At 39.0% G+C, this 20,021-nt stretch overlaps 1 protein-coding gene across 1 annotated transcript; it reads left to right on the top strand.

Annotated features, from left to right (window-relative positions):
- Positions 1-247: 247 nt before the first annotated feature.
- LOC114546049 (uncharacterized) lies at positions 248-11,747 on the top strand. The gene is made up of 6 exons (XM_028564703.1): positions 248-396; positions 1,869-1,970; positions 3,134-3,498; positions 5,584-5,808; positions 10,831-10,982; positions 11,300-11,747. Exons 1-6 carry the CDS (start codon positions 388-390, stop codon positions 11,524-11,526), a joined length of 1,080 nt encoding a protein of 359 aa, XP_028420504.1. The 5' UTR covers positions 248-387; the 3' UTR covers positions 11,527-11,747.
- The last annotated feature ends 8,274 nt before the right edge of the window (positions 11,748-20,021 follow it).

Genomic DNA, 20,021 nt, shown 5'->3' with positions numbered 1-20,021 from the left:
TTGGCGAGAGCGTAGCCTATTTCATAGACGGACACCTGGCTGATCGTATTCAAAACTAAAACTATACGTTTAAACTTCAAATTCAGGCTAAATTGATTTTAAATTGATTTTGACTGAATATGGTTTTTTAAAATAGGCTAATGTCTGTGAGCCAAAATGCACGTGCAGGGTTCCATGGTTGCTATGTTTGGTCTCCAGGTGCATCAATCCTGTGAGGCCATAATTTAAACAAAAACAATATCTCACACATGGTCGAGAAAAAGTGTTTCTCTCAAGTACCACTGGACATTTCCTTCTACATTTCCTCTCCTACTGAGAACTTCTTCCATCCTGACAAGAGCTAAGGCCTCACAGAGACCGACCAAAGCCACACACCAGACCTCCAGCATGGAACATGTGAGATTTGAACCCTTTGAAAGGCTGCAGTGTTTTCTATGTATTTTACCATTGAGACAAATCACTGACACTGCTAACAGGCTCTGAACAGACCCATACACCTGTAGAGCTGAGCCATATGGGAATATAAAACATCATTTATCACGTATAGGCCTAATATATAGAGCAGCAGTTTTCATCAGATTAGGGTGGCACCTAAATCATGGTTGCAGCTGTCGCCGTGGTCCTGCTCCGCGCCTTGCTATGCCCTGCTACACCCTGCTACGCTCTGCAGTGCCCTGCTACACCCTGCTACGCCCTGCTATGTCCTGCTATGTCCTGCTACACCCTGTAAGGCCCAGCAGTGCCCTGCTACACCATGAACTACTACAACTACTATTTCTAGTCATAGTTCCATTATCTTCATTGTGACTATTATTGCCACTGTTCATCACACCTACAACCGGCACCGTCAGACACCGCCTACCAAGAGCCTGGGTCTGTCCCAGGTTTCTTCCTCGGTACTGTCACACTAAATGCTTGTTCTTGGGGGAATTACTGGAATTGTTGGGTCTCTGTAAACTACAGTGTGGTCTAGACCTACTCTATCTGTAAAGTGTCCTGAGATAACTCTTGTTATGATTTGATACTATAAATAAAATTGAATTGAATATATAGCCTATATAGAAAATTATGGAATACAATATATCATTATGATGATTTGAAGATAAGCTGAAATGTTTACTTACTTAGTTCCTCTAAATTGGTTAAAGGGGATTTTGATTTTCACATCTGACGAATAATTTTGTCAGTTTTTCGCCATTAGTTGCAGGTTAAATCCAAATATTCTATCATTACACAAGATAGACCGTAGCTATAGGCTACTTTTAAGCAAATATCGTGAAAATAAATGCAACAAATTCAAGACAACTCCGTCGGTCTGTTCTCCACAAAAGAAGTTTAAAAAAGTGAGAAGAAGATATATTTATTTTTACCATCGAGACTTTTAGATCACTCAAAGTTCAAGGTAAACACGGTAATGGAGTCTGGTGGGTTTGGCGATAGCGATTTCAGCGATTTTTTTTAATGGTAAATAAAAAGGATCTAACTCTTTTACAAACAGGTCTATCTCTGTATGGATCCTGTCCATAATGTAGTCAGACACTTAGAATAATAATCTGAGCCTGTCAGCGGTAAAACGAGCACTTCCAATGGACGGAAACTGAAGGTGCGCAATGACATTGCAGCTTGTTTCACCGCTGCCGACTGCAGAAGTCTCGCTTAATACTGGACTAAGTTCCAAAATGTTTGTTCCCATCAGTCACCTTGATACAAAAACGTAGAAACATAGGGTCCAGGTTGAAATAAAAAAATAAACTAAGTTAATCTGACCTCCAGGAGTCGAAATTGGGCCATTGTTAGGTGCTTGTGAAAGGAAAAGTCAGTTTTAAGGGAAAGTTTCAGTTTCTTTTTTTTACTTTATTCAATGCCAGATTTTGCAAAACCCTGACTCCAGTAAAAGGAGAATCTCTGCACGCCAGGCCGAAGGTGTGAGGAAGCCTGCAGCCCAGTGTCCATGCTGCAAGGACAGCCAGGTGAGACATTTGATTCTCTGATTTTGGACAAAAAAACCCTGTTTTAGTCCCAACTTGTTCACCATGTAATCCTCAGGAACTACAGATGTAGACATTTTTCAAAATGGCAAACGCATAGCAGAGTATATCGACAGGGACAAAGTGCTTCACTGCTTGTTGGCATTACATTTCAGTAACTGCTTTGGGAGCGTGCCTATGTTCTCACAGCCCTATGTTCCTACATTTCTAAGATTCTTTTTTTCACTGAAAATTAGGCCCTATGTTCCCACAGCACTATTTTCCCACACTAACACTAACCCTAACCCTAACATAGGCCTGTGCGAACATAGGGCCTAATTTTAAGAAAAATCTAACAAATGTGGGACCATTGGGCTGTGGGAACATGACCCCACTTTTTGAAGCTACATCTACAATACTACATTTCGATTTGAAAACCAATACTTACGCCTTGCGTCCACACTACTCCGGTGTTTCAGAGACCCTAAAATGGAGACATTCCGAAACACTGCTGCCCCCGTTTCGGTTCGAAAACTCCAGAGTTGCTCTGTAGTCTGGACGGGCAAAAACTGAGACATTTTGGAAACGACGACGCATGTCAGTCAGTTTTATCGGTTAGGTAGCTTACGTACCTTTTGGTAACAGTTCCACCTCACCATTGTTGTTCTTTCTCCAAAGTATATTCAACTTAAGCATCCACGGTTTTCAGCCACAGAATAACGCCAGAGGGAGTTTAAATGTATTTTTAATTTGATTTAATTAATGTATTTAATTTTTAAACTACAGTTACAGTGGGGCGGCTCGGTTAGAAACTCGGATGGAAAGGTGTATTCATGTTTTCAAATCTCCAGTTAGCTTTTAGCACTTTAGCATCGCTTTTTGCGATTCCGTCCATTATTATGTATTGCTGAAACTATCTATATTAATGCTGCCGTCAGTCTGGGACTGGCCTCAGCCGGGCCCTCGTCAAACAAAGACACCGGGCCTAACAACTTTTTTTGGGGGAAACCCTGTATACAGTATTCCATTTGCACAAGTACATTTACAAAATTTGCACGTTTATAATATAATGTAATTCGCAATATTTCAATGCAATGACCTACATTTGGTTACACATGTGCCTGCACATTGTTTCAAAAAAATACAATTGACTTGGCTCTCCCCAGGTGCCACATTCAAAGCGAAAGCGCTCGCACTCTGCTGCACGTGGCGACCGTCCCCAGAAGCGGAAGCGGACCTCCGTGGCCCGCCCCCCCAAACCCTCTGCTGAGAATCCAGCGTCGGAGGTGTCGAACTGGGGTCCTTCTCCCCAGCCTTCCACCCCAGCTGTTGACATCGCAGGGTTATTGGGTTTGGTCCCAAAGCTTGAGGCCACCATCTCGCCAGCTGACCTGCCGGTGGCGTCAACCGTGGCCCCCAGCCTCCAGCCCTCTGCTGCTCCGCCGCACCACGACGAGCCTCTAAAGATACACAACCGCTCTGTGGAAGAGTACCAGCAGATCTACCATGAGGTTGTAGATGACATGCTGAGGTATGTTTGGGTCAAAAAGCAGGACTCTTTCAAATCTACCACTCGTGGTACATTAGGTACATTACACAAGGCCGGCCGTTTCATAAACGGACATTTCAACCTCTCCGTTTTCAAAAATAACATTGTGCACAGCTGTCAGTTTTCAGAAAAGTGTCCGTTTACATGTGTAAACGAAGGGCACAAACAAAGGGAAATGTCTCCTTTTTTTCAAAATAACCATGTACGTGTAAACGGGGTATCAATGTCTCCATAGCAGGGTTTTCCCTCGCCATTATGGACCTTTTTCACAGCACACATTTTGACTTGTCATAGTAGGAAAAGCACAGCTGAAATTGATAACCTTAACGATGGCTCAATTCCATCAAGTGTCCCAGTAAAATATTTCACTGAGTCAGCATGCACAATACCAGGACCTCTCCTAAGTGGAATGCAGCCATCATTAATGGTTTAATACCAGGGCCTCTCCTAAGTGGAATGCAGCCATCATTAATGGTTTAATACCAGGACCTCTCCTAAGTGGAATGCAGCCATCAGTAATGGTTTAATACCAGGGCCTCTCCTAAGTGGAATGCAGCCATCAGTAATGGTTTAATACCAGGGTCTCTCCTAAGTGGAATGCAGCCATCAGTAATGGTTTAATACCAGGACCTCTCCTAAGTGGAATGCAGCCATCAGTAATGGTTTAATACCAGGACCTCTCCTAAGTGGAATGCAGCCATCAGTAATGGTTTAATACCAGGACCTCTCCTAAGTGGAATGCAGCCATCAGTAATGGTTTAATACCAGGACCTCTCCTAAGTGGAATGCAGCCATCAGTAATGGTTTAATACCAGGGTCTCTCCTAAGTGGAATGCAGCCATCAGTAATGGTTTAATACCAGGGTCTCTCCTAAGTGGAATGCAGCCATCAGTAATGGTTTAATACCAGGACCTCTCCTAAGTGGAATGCAGTCATCAGTAATGGGTTTGAACACACCTGTGCTTTTCCTACTATGACATGTCAAAATGTCTGCCGTGAAAAGGTCTATAATGTTTTTAGGTGCAGCACCCGAGCCATTTTGGGCAGCACCTAATGAATGACTAACTTAAAGACTTTTCTCACATCTAATGGCTGTAGTTGCAGGGTTTCCCCCAGAATTCTTTTGATTTGTGATAACAGAATCCTGGACGGAACCGGGAAATTGAGAATTTAAGAAAGCTATAAGACAGATTCCAGAGGGCCCTAAAAGCTAACTGGAGATGTCAAAATATGACTACGTCTACTTGTCCAGCCGAGCTGCCGCACTGTAACTGTAGTTCAAAAAACTTCATAAAAATACATAAAAAAATCGTTCCCAGGGGCAATAGGCCCAGTGGGCCACCAGGCCCACAATACACTCTGGGAAACCCTGAGTTGGACGTCTATGGCAAGTTTTAACTTTAAGCTTTTTGAGTGCTATTTATGTATCTGCTCTATCTTTTCCAACGTTTTAGACACAGATATGGTAATAATAAGGGTCCAAAATTAGATTAAAAAAAGAAACGCAAAACCACCACAAAGGGACACAAACTGTCTACAAAGAGATGCAAATGACCACAGAGACCCTAAGAAAGCAACAATGACCAAAAAGAGACACAACATGGTTACATAAGGGGCGGCTGTGGCTCAGTGGTAGAGCCAATCGGAAGGTTGGTGGTTCGATCCTTGGCCCTGCAGTCCCATGTCGAAGTGTCCTTGGGCAAGACACTGAACCCAGAGTTTCCCCCAATGCTGCGCATCGGAGTGTAAATGTGTGGGACACCCTGATGAGCAGGTGGCACCTTGTACGGCAGCCTCGGCCACAGTGTATGAATGTGTGTGAATGGTGAATGGTTCCTGTACAATGTTAAAGCGCTTTGAGTAGTCGTTGAGACTAGAAAAGTGCTATATAAGAACAGTCCATTTACATTTACATAGAGATGCAAAAATTTAACAATTTCTCAACGAAGTACGCCTAAACCCCCTGCCAAATACATGCACCTTTGTCTTCCACAAACGGAGGGAAAACCTTTTCAATCACACGTTTTTTCATAATGTTTTCATTTCTGCTTCTTCCGCTCCTCGCAGGTACAAGAGCGGCCAGCTGCGTCCGTACAGTTTAGATCTGGGACGTCGCATCAAGCAGAAGCTGTGGGAGAGACTGGACCGTCCCACGTTCAGTGAGACGGTGGCTGAAGACGGCCGGGTGCATGTGGACGTCTCCTACGGGGTCGGAGTCTATCCTCCTCTTTATGAGGTGGACATTTCGGGAGAACCCGAGCCCGAGACACCCCCAAGGAAAAGAGCTAAGAAGTCAATCATTGTCAAATCTGTACATAATGTCGGAGATTCAGTTTAAATATCATAGTATTAAGGTTTTAAGGTTAAGGTTTTAAGTTTTAAGTTAAGTATAGTAGTTGTAAGTTAAGTGTCTTAGTTTTAAGTTAAGTATAGTAGTTGTAAGTTAAGTGTCTTAGTTTTAAGTTAAGTATAGTCGTTGTAAGTTAAGTGTCTTAGTTTTAAGTTAAGTATAGTCGTTGTAAGTTAAGTGTCTTAGTTTTAAGTTAAGTATAGTCGTTGTAAGTTAAGTGTCTTAGTTTTAAGTTAAGTGTCTTAGTTTTAAGTTAGGTATAGTAGTTGTAAGTTAAGTGTCTTAGTTTTAAGTTAAGTATAGTAGTTGTAAGTTAAGTGTCTTAGTTTTAAGTTAAGTATAGTAGTTGTAAGTTAAGTGTCTTAGTTTTAAGTTAAGTATAGTAGTTGTAAGTTAAGTGTCTTAGTTTTTAAGTTAAGTATAGTAGTTGTAAGTTAAGTGTCTTAGTTTTAAGTTAAGTATAGTCGATTTGTAAGTTAAGTGTCTTAGTTTTTAAGTTAAGTATAGTGGATTTGTAAGTTAAGTGTCTTAGTTTTAAGTTAAGTGTCTTAGTTTTAAGTTAGGTATAGTAGTTGTAAGTTAAGTGTCTTAGTTTTAAGTTAAGTATAGTAGTTGTAAGTTAAGTGTCTTAGTTTTAAGTTAAGTATAGTAGTTGTAAGTTAAGTGTCTTAGTTTTAAGTTAAGTATAGTAGTTGTAAGTTAAGTGTCTTAGTTTTAAGTTAAGTATAGTAGTTGTAAGTTAAGTGTCTTAGTTTTAAGTTAAGTATAGTAGTTGTAAGTTAAGTGTTTTAGTTTTAAGTTAAATATAGTAGTTGTTAGTTAAGTGTCTTAGTTTTAAGTTAAGTATAGTAGTTCTAAGTTAAGTGTCTAAGTTTTAAGTTAAGTATAGTAGTTGTAAGTTAAGTGTCTTAGTTTTAAGTTAAGTATAGTACTTGTAAGTTAAGTGTCTTAGTTTTAAGTTAAGTAAAGTAGTTGTAAGTTAAGTGTCTTAGTTTTAAGTTAAGTATAGTAGTTGTAAGTTAAGTGTCTTAGTTTTAAGTTAAGTATAGTAGTTGTAAGTTAAGTGTAGTAGTTTTAAGTTAAGTGTCTTAGTTTTAAGTTAAGTATAGTAGTTGTAAGTTAAGTGTCTTAGTTTTAAGTTAAGTATAGTAGTTGTAAGTTAAGTGTCTTAGTTTTAAGTTAAGTATAGTAGTTCTAAATTAAGTGTCTTAGTTTTAAGTTAAGTATAGTAGTTGTAAGTTAAGAGTCTTAGTTTTAAGTTAAGTATAGTAGTTGTAAGTTAAGTGTCTTAGTTTTAAGTTAAGTATAGTATTTGTAAGTTAAGTGTCTTAGTTTTAAGTTAAGTGTCTTAGTTTTAAGTTAAGTATAGTTGTTGTAAGTTAAGTGTCTTAGTTTTAAGTTAAGTAAAGTAGTTGTAAGTTAAGTGTCTTAGTTTTAAGTTAAGTATAGTAGTTGTAAGTTAAGTGTCTTAGTTTTAAGTTAAGTATAGTATGTTGTAAGTTAAGTGTCTTAGTTTTAAGTTAAGTATAGTAGTTGTAAGTTAAGTGTCTTAGTTTTAAGTTAAGTATAGTAGTTGTAAGTTAAGTGTAGTAGTTTTAAGTTAAGTGTCTTAGTTTTAAGTTAAGTATAGTAGTTGTAAGTTAAGTGTCTTAGTTTTAAGTTAAGTGTAGTAGTTTTAAGTTAAGTATAGTAGTTGTAAGTTAAGTGTCTTAGTTTTAAGTTAAGTATAGTAGTTGTAAGTTAAGTGTCTTAGTTTTAAGTTAAGTGTAGTAGTTTTAAGTTAAGTGTCTTAGTTTTAAGTTAAGTATAGTAGTTGTAAGTTAAGTGTCTTAGTTTTAAGTTAAGTATAGTATTTGTAAGTTAAGTGTCTTAGTTTTAAGTTAAGTATAGTAGTTGTAAGTTAAGTGTCTTAGTTTTAAGTTAAGTATAGTAGTTGTAAGTTAAGTGTAGTAGTTTTAAGTTAAGTGTCTTAGTTTTAAGTTAAGTATAGTAGTTGTAAGTTAAGTGTCTTAGTTTTAAGTTAAGTGTAGTAGTTTTAAGTTAAGTATAGTAGTTGCAAGTTAAGTGTCTTAGTTTTAAGTTAAGTATAGTAGTTGTAAGTTAAGTGTCTTAGTTTTAAGTTAAGTATAGTAGTTGTAAGTTAAGTGTCTTAGTTTTAAGTTAAGTATAGTAGTTGTAAATTAAGTGTCTTAGTTTTAAGTTAAGTATAGTAGTTTTAAGTTAAGTATAGTAGTTGTAAGTTAAGTGTCTTAGTTCTAAGTTAAGTATAGTAGTTGTAAGTTAAGTGTCTTAGTTTTAAGTTAAGTGTAGTAGTTTTAAGTTAAGTGTCTTAGTTTTAAGTTAAGTATAGTATTTGTAAGTTAAGTGTCTTAGTTTTAAGTTAAGTATAGTAGTTGTAAGTTAAGTGTCTTAGTTTTAAGTTAAGTATAGTATTTGTAAGTTAAGTGTCTTAGTTTTAAGTTAAGTGTCTTAGTTTTAAGTTAAGTATAGTAGTTGTAAGTTAAGTGTCTTAGTTTTAACTTAAGTATAGTAGTTGTAAGTTAAGTGTCTTAGTTTTAAGTTAAGTATAGTAGTTGTAAGTTAAGTGTCTTAGTTTTAAGTTAAGTGTCTTAGTTTTAAGTTAAGTATAGTAGTTGTAAGTTAAGTGTCTTAGTTTTAAGTTAAGTAAAGTAGTTGTAAGTTAAGTGTCTTAGTTTTAAGTTAAGTAAAGTAGTTGTAAGTTAAGTGTCTTAGTTTTAAGTTAAGTATAGTAGTTGTAAGTTAAGTGTCTTAATTTTAAGTTAAGTATAGTATGTTGCAAGTTAAGTGTCTTAGTTTTAAGTTAAGTATAGTAGTTGTAAGTTAAGTGTCTTAGTTTTAAGTTAAGTATAGTAGTTGTAAGTTAAGTGTCTTAGTTTTAAGTTAAGTATAGTAGTTGTAAGTTAAGTGTAGTAGTTTTAAGTTAAGTGTCTTAGTTTTAAGTTAAGTATAGTAGTTGTAAGTTAAGTGTCTTAGTTTTAAGTTAAGTATAGTAGTTGTAAGTTAAGTGTCTTAGTTTTAAGTTAAGTATAGTAGTTGTAAATTAAGTGTCTTAGTTTTAAGTTAAGTATAGTAGTTTTAAGTTAAGTATAGTAGTTGTAAGTTAAGTGTCTTAGTTTTAAGTTAAGTATAGTAGTTGTAAGTTAAGTGTCTTAGTTTTAAGTTAAGTATAGTAGTTTTAAGTTAACTGTCTTAGTTTTAAGTTAAGTATAGTAGTTGTAAGTTAAGTGTCTTAGTTTTAAGTTAAGTGTCTTAGTTTTAAGTTAAGTATAGTAGTTGTAAGTTAAGTGTCTTAGTTTTAAGTTAAGTATCTTAGTTTTAAGTTAAGTATAGTAGTTTTAAGTTAAGTGTCTTAGTTTTAAGTTAAGTATAGTAGTTGAAAGTTAAGTATCTTAGTTTTAAGGTAAGTATAGTAGTTGTAAGTTAAGTGTCTTAGTTTTAAGTTAAGTATAGTAGTTGTAAGTTAAGTGTCTTAGTTTTAAGTTAAGTACAGTAGTTGTAAGTTAAGTGTCTTAGTTTTAAGTTAAGTATAGTAGTTGTAAGTTAAGTGTCTTAGTTTTAAGTTAAGTATAGTAGTTGTAAGTTAAGTATTGTAGTTTTAAGTTAAGTATAGTAGTTGTAAGTTAAGTGTCTTAGTTTTAAGTTAAGTATAGTAATTGTAAGTTAAGTATTGTAGTTTTAAGTTAAGTATTGTAGTTTTAAGTAATCTTAAGAAGTCAACCAACTGAAGACTGATCTTGTTTTGAGTCAGTAAATGCAGCCTCTGTTAACAAACTCTTTAATCTAGTTTCAGCCTCAACAGCGACCTAAATCACCTGCCAGGACACAAACTGCCTCTGCAAAGCCTCCATCCTCCCCCCCCCCCCCCCCCCCCTCCTCCCTCCACCCTCCTCCCTCCGTCTGCTGCCCTAACCTTCCACCTGCTGCCTACTCTCGCATTTCCAGACCAAAACAACATCTTTCCCGAGACAAATTTGCAGAGCCACCGTTGCTGCGTCCGGAGACCACCCAAGACGATTATGATTGGTTTAAAGTGCTCATATTATGCTAATTTTCATGTTAATAATTGTATTTAGATGTTGTACCAGAATAGGTTTACATGGTTTAATTTTCGAAAAAATACCATATATTTGTTGTACTGCACATTGCTGCAGCTCCTCTTTTCACCCTGTGTGTTGAGCTCTCTGTTTTAGCTACAGAGTGAGGCATCACACTTCTGTTCCATCTTTGTAGGGAGTCTTACATGAGCAGTAGCTAGGTAAGGATTACTAGCCAGTCAGAAGCAGAGTATGAGGGCGTGCCCTGACAGTACCTAGGTAAGGACTACTAGCCAGTCAGAAGCAGAGTATGAGGGCGTGCCCTGACAGTACCTAGGTAAGGACTACTAGCCAGTCAGAAGCAGAGTATGAAAGTGTGCCCTGACAGTACCTAGGTAAGGACTACTAGCCAGTCAGAAGCAGAGTATGAAAGTGTGCCCTGACAGTACCTAGGTAAGGACTACTAGCCAGTCAAAAGCAGAGTATGAAAGTGTGCCCTGACAGTACCTAGGTAAGGACTACTAGCCAGTCAGAAGCAGAGTATGAAAGTGTGCCCTGACAGTACCTAGGTAAGGACTACTAGCCAGTCAGAAGCAGAGTATGAAAGTGTGCCCTGACAGTACCTAGGTAAGGACTACTAGATGGTAAGTCCCTTTGGGGTGGACTTTGGGCTTTTTCACTTTGTAAACCTATAACATGCACAACAAAGATATATAACACAATAAAGGAAAGGGGAAAAGCCAAAAAGCATAATATGAGCACTTTAAAGAAATGCAAACCACCCAGAGAGTTGTTTTTCTCCTATCCCAGAATGCATCTGTGGTGTAGCCAGACCTTACTCTACAGCACTGTGGAGATAGGTCTGGCACTAAACCACTATCTACAGCCTTTTTTTTTTTTTTTCTTCAGAAACCTGCACTGCTGCCTCCACCTAGCTATCCGGCCAGATGACTCCACCCCGGGCCTCCACCTACAGCCTCTTCCAGCAACCTGGACCTCCGCCTCCTATCTTAGTTCCGTGTACACACCGAAGTGGAAGAGCAGGGACCAAAGACACACTGGTAAATATAACCTCTCATATCAGTGTTTCTCAAGGTTTACCAGACCAAGGACCACTTACCTTTTAACAAAAAAAACCTTACGGAGCACCTAACTGCCAAAATATTCCCCAAAATAATAGGCATCCTACTTCAACACTGTATTACAAATCACAGCCAGATTGAATGACAGTTTTGCAACAGTCACTTACAGTGGCGGAATGTAACTAAGTTACAGTTACTAAAGTACTGTACTTACCTACAAACGTTGAGGTACTGGTACTTTACTTGAGTCTTTTCTTTTGATGCTAACTTTCTACTTCTACTCCTCTACATTTCAGGGAGAAATATTGGACTTCTCCGCCCATCGCTCACCTTCTCCGCTGCCGAAACTGTGACCCACGCCTTCATCACTTCCAGAATCGACTGCCGCAACAGCATCCTCTGTGCTTCACCTGCAAAAGGCTCAAATGAACTCCGATACATCCACAACTCTGCTGCTTGTCTCCTCACCCACACCCGTTCCAGAACCTCCACTGGCTCCCTGTTCCCCAACGCATCCAGTTGAAAGTCCTCCTCCTCACCCACAAAGCCCTCCATCACCAGGCTCCTTCCTACCTCACAGACCTGCTCCACCACCACTTCAGGACCAAGCACCGTACCTGGGGTGACCCAGCGTTCACCATTGCAGCCCCCTCCCTCTGGAACTCCCTACCCATACACATAGTATAGTGTCTCTGAGTACCATTTAGAGCGCTATACAAATAAAATGTATTATTGTTAATATTATTATTACTACTCTTTCCTCCACTACATTCATCTGACAGCTTTAGTTACTTTACAAATTAAGATTTTTGCACCTAAAACCCATGTAGTTTATAAAATCTGAACAATATAACAGCCTACAAGTCCAGCTGAGATGATGAGACCATTAAACACACAACTGGTTGGATCCTTTACACACACTACAATGGGAGGAGAGTTCTGCATCGACTACTTTTACTTTTAGGCAAGGCAGCTTTATTTGTAAAGCACATTTCAGCAACAGGGCAATTCAAAGTGCTTCACATAAAACATTAAAGAGCAGTTAAAAACAATTCCAAAAATTTAAAACAAATAAGATACGACAATAAAAGTTGCAGTGCAGTATGAGAAATTAACAATTATTTAAAGAAAGGGCAGCATCAAACAGAAAGGTCTTCAGCCTTGATGTAAAAGAACTGTGAGTTGCAGACCACCAGAGATGTCTGGGTGGTTCATAATGTAGCAGCAGATCAGAAATGTATTTTGGCCCTAAACCATTTTTTTTAAAATACTTTAAGTACATTTTCCTGATGATACTTACATACATTTACTTAAAGCGCTGATATTATGCTCATTTTCAGGTTCATAATTGTAATTTGAGATTGTATCAGAATAGGTTTACATGGTATAATTTTCAAAAAACACCATCTTTTTTGTTGTACTGCACATTGCTGCAACTCCTCTTTTCACCCTGTGTCAGGTCTCGGTTGTCAGTCGCACATGCGCAGCAGCTAGGTAAGGCTCACATGAGCTAGCTAGCTGTTTCTCCAACTTTGGCCAGGATTGACTTTTAACATAGTGGGTTTTTTTCAGATATGTTTTTACTTGCTAGTTACTTTGGGGTGAGCCACCCTTCATGAAGGGTCTGTAGGAATTAAAGATTCTCGGGCGACTCTCACTTTCTTTATCAGTCATCCGGTCGGCTCGTATACATGTTAGCAAGCCATTAGTTTATATCAACGACGACGGTGCTGCAGGAAATTCCGCCAGATGTCCATCAATTTCAATTCAATTCAATTTTATTTATATTATCAAATCATAACAAGAGTTATCTCGAGACACTTTGCAGATAGGGTAGGTCTAGACCACACTCTATAATTTACAAAGCCCCAACAATTCCAACAATTCCAGTAATTGAGAATGTCACCTTCCTCTTTCTTTTTGTTGGCGTTCTAAACTCCGGTGGATTTATGGTTAACTGCTCCTCAGATCTCTGCAGGGTAAATCCAGACAGCTAGCTAGACTATCTGTCCAATCGGAGTTTTCTGTCGCACGACTAAAACAACTTTTGAACGTACACATGTTCCACCAAAACAAGTTCTTTCCAGAGTCTATTTTGCAGAGGCAGTGCGCAGAGCTTAGGGAAGCCCAAGACGGATTGTGATTGGTTTAAAGAAATGCCAATAAACCAGAGCATGTTTTTCTCCCGATCCCAGAATGCTGCGTGGACTAGCCAGACCCTCCTTTGCAGCGCTGTGGAGGAAGGTCAGGCAAAGCGAGACTAGCAAGCCATTAATAAAGGAACTTGAGTTTCCTGAGTTGTATAATAATACAATATAATAATGTCTATGGTCTCATGAAAGCCACCGCACTCCTTTGACAGAAAAAGTAATTTGACCTTGCAGAACACGTGGTTGCTGGTCTACCACTGTCTCCATCGGTTAGTTTGTTTGCGTTATTGTGTGACTTTGATGAGCCTGAAGCAACCCTTGTCAAACACCAAAGTCACAGAACAACACAAACAGACTAACTGATAGAGGCAGCGGGTAGAGCAGCAACTCCCGTGTTCTGCGAGGTCTGGTGGAGAGCATAGCCAACGGCTTCAGTTCCCCCTATCGTAAAGGGATGTCTGACAGCAAGGTAAAGCGCTGAAAATATTCTAAATAATAGGGGTGATTTAGATTTAACATTAAAACTTATGATTAAAGGATTTGGATTTGCAAGCCCGGAGAAGTGGATATTTGGTATTATGGCAGCGAGTGTATGAACATGAATCTTCTGTTGCTCTAGTCTAGATACACAGATTGGACACTAGGTGGCAGCATGGAACTACTATCAGTAAAGCAAAGGACAGACCTTGTGATATTAGCTCTGGGAACAGGAGTTTGTTTCCCATTTCCCTTCATGTGTCCCTCGTTGCTCCACAGACGTACCTCAGTAGGCCTATTCATGACGGAAAATAAAAAATAGTCACGGCAAGTCTCATGTTGATCACTTACATCATGAAGTTGAACTTGGTATCTCATCTTTCTCACCTACCATGAGTGTTTCTTTTATTTATTTATAGTCGTTCATCAACTTTTCATCTGCTTTGCTAATTTTCATCATGTGGGGACGAGCTTCCACAGAACATCAACTCATGTAATGGAGTTCAGCACTCAGCAGTACTGAGTAGAGGCACTTCAGCTTTTTGTCCACATGACTACCCTCATTTCTAATTGTTATTAACAGTATTATTAATAGGTTGACATTTATACCAAAAAAGGCTATATAATCACAATTTATTGGGATAAACAGAGCAATTCTATGTAAAATACGGCTGGATTCTTCCGAAGCAAATTGATCGATTTGGTTGATCCAATATAGATTCATAAAGTCCTGAGATTTTTTTTAAGAGGCTCAGTTTTTAGAGCTAGAGCGAAGATATTGGGGTCATATGAAACTAGACGACCTAAGGAACCTGAAGGACATTCAATGATCATGTCATTGTATCAGTGTTTAATACTGGCAACTTTTTTTTTTTTTTTTTTTTACTTTCTTTATTAGGCACTGATAATGATCACTTTGTGTGGGAGCGATGGAAGAAGGAAACACTGTAATGTAGTCCGGACACTAGACTCCGATATCTTGTGGATCAAACAGCTGGTGGTGCATGCTGGGACTCAATAAAAGCTCAATGTGGACAGAAGCAGCAGGGTGTCTTTATTTCTGTTGCTATAGCTTAACCAAGTCAGCATTCATGATACACAGAGACATACTGGGAAGCTACAGAAGCCTTCAACACTTACAGTACTAGTGACTGGAACACACAACGATGAGGCAGAGGACTGAGGTCAAACAAACAGAAAGAAATACAGGAAAAAAAAAAAAAAAGAGAAAAGATTTATGGCACTCATTTTTTTTTTTTTTTTTTTGTTTATACTCCGAATAATATTGCTTTTAAAACACAACCTCTATCCATCATCACTGTTGTTTTATCACGTAATAATTTTCACTGCATTTAAATATCAAATATATTCCTTTACTGATGTGTTGACGTTATTGCTAACATTAAACATACCTAACATTAGAGATATATTAGTCACTTTGATAATAGTTTTGTTCAAAAGTACAAATTTTTACAGAAAATAACAGTCCAAGTTTGGAAGGATAAAGTGGGGACGGGTTCGGGACATGCACAGGGATCTGACAGGAGGGCAAGGGGAAGGAGGGCGTAAGCGGGGCCTCCCATTGGATGAGAGGAGCTGTCACTCACACAGCCAGTCACACATGCATTCTTCACTGGTATTTTAGACATCAGGTACAATCCTTGAATTCATATTTATTTCCTCTTAAAGCTAGACTACTCTACTCCGATCCATAAATAGGAGCTTTACATGCCAACAGAGACACTTCGCTGGGACAGCCGTCAGCCAATCAGAGCGCTGGTTCACTTCCCGCCCAGTGTTAATAAATAAAAATGGCAAAGAGGTTGACTGAAAGGTACAGTGAGTACATTTCTCTCTCTCACACACACACACTCACACACACACACACACACACACACACACACACACACACACACACACACACACACACACACACACACACACACACACACACACACACACAAGGGCTGTCAATTGACTAAAATATTAAATCGCAATGAATCGTAATCGTAATGAATCGCATGATTGTCCATAGTTAACTGGCATTTAATCGCACATTTTTAATCTGTTTCAAATGTACTTTTTTTCAAGTGTTTAATGCGCGAGTGGTATTTGAGACAGCTCCAGGAGCTTTGTTTCTGCTAGCCATATACAATGTTGCTGCATCGCTGCCTGATTTCCCAAACTACGGAGCGCACGGAGGCCCAAAACACAGAATTTGCGCGCGTTGATTGCGAGTCAAAAAATAAGTGCTGTTAAAAAAGAATTGGCAGTAACTCGATAAATTATCGCGTTCCTTTTGACAGCCCTAATGTATATTTTCAAATGTGTGGATTATCGTGTTCCCAGTAAACAATAACTTCCACACAGCATATCTGATTTTTGGCGCAGTTATCTTGTGGGATCAAGATCGCTTGGCCTACTTCTCAAATTATTATTTTGGCCACAAGATCCATATGTATTGAACCAGCGTATAACTTACAAAGTACATAACCTATGTGTACAACACATGCATCTTGTGCAAACAGGATAATAACATGTACACACACTTATCTGCACTAAGTAATTATTTAGTGCACATAAAATAATATGTAATATTTGCAGATTTGTATGCTGTTAAATAAAAGCTTTCACTGTAAATTGTCACAATAAAACAAATAAATAAGTGATTCTATATAAATTAAAAGTCCAGTATTCATGTGTAAAATATGTAACCTTTAGCCTACTGTTGTCACATGACGAATCCTGGATAAGGGCCCTGCAAAAACCAAAATCTGAGCAGGATATTGGACTTTATTATTAATAAACCAGTTGATAAGGACTGGTGTCATTTTGAGTATGAGGTTTTCAACTTTTAATTCTATTTTTAATAATTCATTCTCAGTGCACACACAGTTCTAAGGACAAGAGTTACGTAATGATGCATTTCTCTGACTGTCTTTTCATCTTTTCATCACATCTCCACCTCTCCTTCTGCCTCGTCCATCTCCCCTCGCTCTCCCCCTCCCTTGTCCCTTTCTCCTTGCCTCATCTTTGTACCTTTCCACCTCTATTTTCCATCCATCCATCCATCCATCCATCCATCCATTGTGTCCTGTTGGCTGGCCGGCCAGGGGCTGAGCCAGCGCTCTGTCACATTTCCCCGCTGCTGAGTGAATTACTCGGCCTCCATTAGACTAACGAGAAAGCAGGAGGACAGAGAGAGAGAGAGAGAGAGAGAGAGAGATGGGGAAGGGAAGGAGAACGAGCACAAGGCCGAGTGGGGAGGCAGGGGAAGAGCGACGTGACCGAGAGATGGGTGGGGAAGGAAAGGGAGATGAAGAGCGGAAAAGGTAGATGATGTGGAAGGAGAAAGATACGACAGGGGGTATGAAGAGAAGATAGGGGAGCGGAGGTCTGACACAAGAGTGAGAGGAGGAAGTGAAGGATAAAAGGAAGAGAGCAGGAAAGACAGGAGGGGGGTGGAGGTTGATTCGAGATGTAGATGAAACGGGAGGAAGAGGCGGTGATGGAGGAAGAGGAAAAGATGCGGGAGGACAGAAGAGGGATGGAGGAAGGGGAAGGAGAGGAAAGTGTTGGGCAGTTGGTAGGGGTGGGGGGGAAATAGACACAGCACATTATCGAGATATTTCCTGTGGCAATACTGTATTGATACACGGACGCCGAGTATCGATCTTTTACTAGATAAATTGCACATGGGAATTTAACTTTTTGCCACTAGAATAATAAAATACATTTCTTGTTCAGTCCACTAGATGGTGCAGTTGAGTTTGTTTTCTTCTGGTGAGGTTAGCAATGTCCTTCGGGGACATCATTTGAATTTGGTAAAAAAAGGTAATAAATTGCAATATATTGCAGAAAGAGTTTAAAATCGCAATAATATCGTATCGTGACAAACAATAATATCGTATTGTGACAAACAATATCGTATCGTGACAAACAATAATATCGTATTGTGACAAAATATAATATTGTATCGTGACTTAAACAATAATATCGTATTGTGACATTAGTATCGTGACTTAAACGATAATACTGTACTGTCACTCAAGTATTGTGATAATGTCCTATCGTGGCATACACGATAATATCATATTGTGGCATAAACAATAATATTGTATCGTGACTTAAACAATATCGTACCGTGACATAAACAATATTGTACCGTGACATAAACCATATTGTATCGTGACTTAAACAATAATATCGTACCGTGACATAAACCATAAGCATCGTCACTTAAACAATAACAGTGTATCGTCACACAAGTATTGTGATAATATTGTATCGTGACATACACGATAATATCGCGTCGTGACATAAACAATATTGTATCGGGACATAGACAATAATATTGTATCGTGGCATATACGATAACATCGTACAGTGGCATAAGTGTCGTGATAATGTCGTATCGTGGGGCCTTTGGTGATTCCCACCCCTAGCAGTTGGTACGGGAAAAAAAAAATCCAATGAAGGGAAAGAAACAGGGAGAGGGGAGATGTGAGGAGGAATAAAAAAAAGGGAGTGAGAGGAAACAAACGGGAGCTAAAGCAGCGAGGACTGAAATGAACAGAGAGGCGAGAAATGTTAATGAGATACACCACAGCTGTTCACGACACTGAGTGGACGGCACACACACACACACACACACACACACACACACACACACACACACACACACACACACACACACACACACACACACACACACACTTCAGTGCAGTTGTTCAGTATAGTAATGGTTCCTAAACAGGGCTGTAGCCGAGATTTTAGAAGGACCGAGTCCAAAAATTGATTTTCCAACTCAAATCAATCTTCATTTGAGTGATCCGATATCGATTCATAAAATCCCGAGATTGTTTTTTTTTTGAGAGGCTCAGTTTTTAAAGCTAGAGTGAAGATACTGGGGTCAGATGAAACTAGACGATCTAAGGAACCCTCTTCATGCTAAACAACGCTCCAAAGTTGGGCGACATGTTGGCGAGGGAAAAACTGATATGGCCATTTTCACAGATGTCTGGCTTCAGGTCTCCGTCTCAGCATCACACCCTCTGCACTAAAGAAAGCACTTTCTTCGGTCTCTAAATGATGTAACTGCTTTGGGGTCAATTCTTAACGACAACATTCATATTTGTAGTAATGCACCAGGGTTCCATGTTCAATTTACAGCCTAAGTTTCTGTGAATCTCTAATCATATCCGAGCAAAATTGGTTATTGTAACTGAAATATCCCCTATGGAAACGATATTGAATCGAATCGAGGGACCTTGTGAATCGGAATCGAATCGATTCAGGGGCTCCGTGACGAGACCCAGCCCTAGTGACCTCACAGCTACGGCTCTGCTCCCACTTCTTACATCGAACCAAAAAGGTTTGGATTGAAAAGACGCACACACAAACATGTACACACATACACATTACGCTGTATAGTTAAAGGGTTAACTTTAGGCTTTTTGAAGGACGAATAGATCTAGAGAGAAGGTTGCTTTATCCCTCGTCCCGGCCTCTACGAACTGATTCACTCTCACTGTGATGGAAAACTTTGTCAAAACGTAGTACAAATATACACTAAACCTGGAATATTTAACTTACTGGTCATGTTACAAAAGGAAATAGCATCACAGGTGGATCTTTTGACATTATAATGGGCATATTTATTTATTTGATGCACTTGCAGTGATATTGTATATCACATTTTGACTTTTAAATTTTTTTACATTATCAGTGGACATTTTTAGTTCCTCTGCTCAACCCCCTCCGCCCTATTTCTGTCTATCTACGCTGATATGCAAATTAGACAGTGACAGATACGGCACTGAACTGCTGACTCCTGAACAAGACTTGTTTCTGTTCACCCGTCGAGCTGATTTAAAGCGAACTTTTGAAATTCTTGAATATCCGGAACTTTTTTTTTTTTTTGTAAATTAAGCGCACATCAGCCGCACATACAAACCAAAAAAATCAAACTAGCATGAAGTGGTTTTCCATAGGGGCCGTTGCACACAGAAACACATGGATGTAACCCGGCACATGAGAAATACACACAAGGACAGAGTGAAGCAGAACACGAGCAGTAATGGGAATAGTGGTCATAATAATGAACAAGAAGAAGACTAAAAAGGCCTCGACAGAAAACAAAGAAGAAGAAGAAAAAAAAAAAACAGTGTTGTTGAGTCCAAAAAAACCCTGATATGTCGGAAAGAAAGGAATCGTCCGAAAACAAAAGATGAGTTGACGAGATCGACGCAAAAGACAAGTGAGTCAACGGTAAACCAGCAGTGGTGCAGTGTCATGGACCTGTCGAGGTTTCAGATAAACTGGGACACGCACACGCACACGCACACACACGCACACGCACACACCCGAGGTAATGACACATCTTTGACAT

This window comes from Perca flavescens, chromosome 19 (assembly GCF_004354835.1).
Source record: "Perca flavescens isolate YP-PL-M2 chromosome 19, PFLA_1.0, whole genome shotgun sequence".
In the NCBI taxonomy this organism is placed as follows: domain Eukaryota; kingdom Metazoa; phylum Chordata; class Actinopteri; order Perciformes; family Percidae; genus Perca; species Perca flavescens.
Note: the sequence above shows the minus strand (reverse complement) of the source record. Positions and strands in the feature narration are given on the sequence as shown.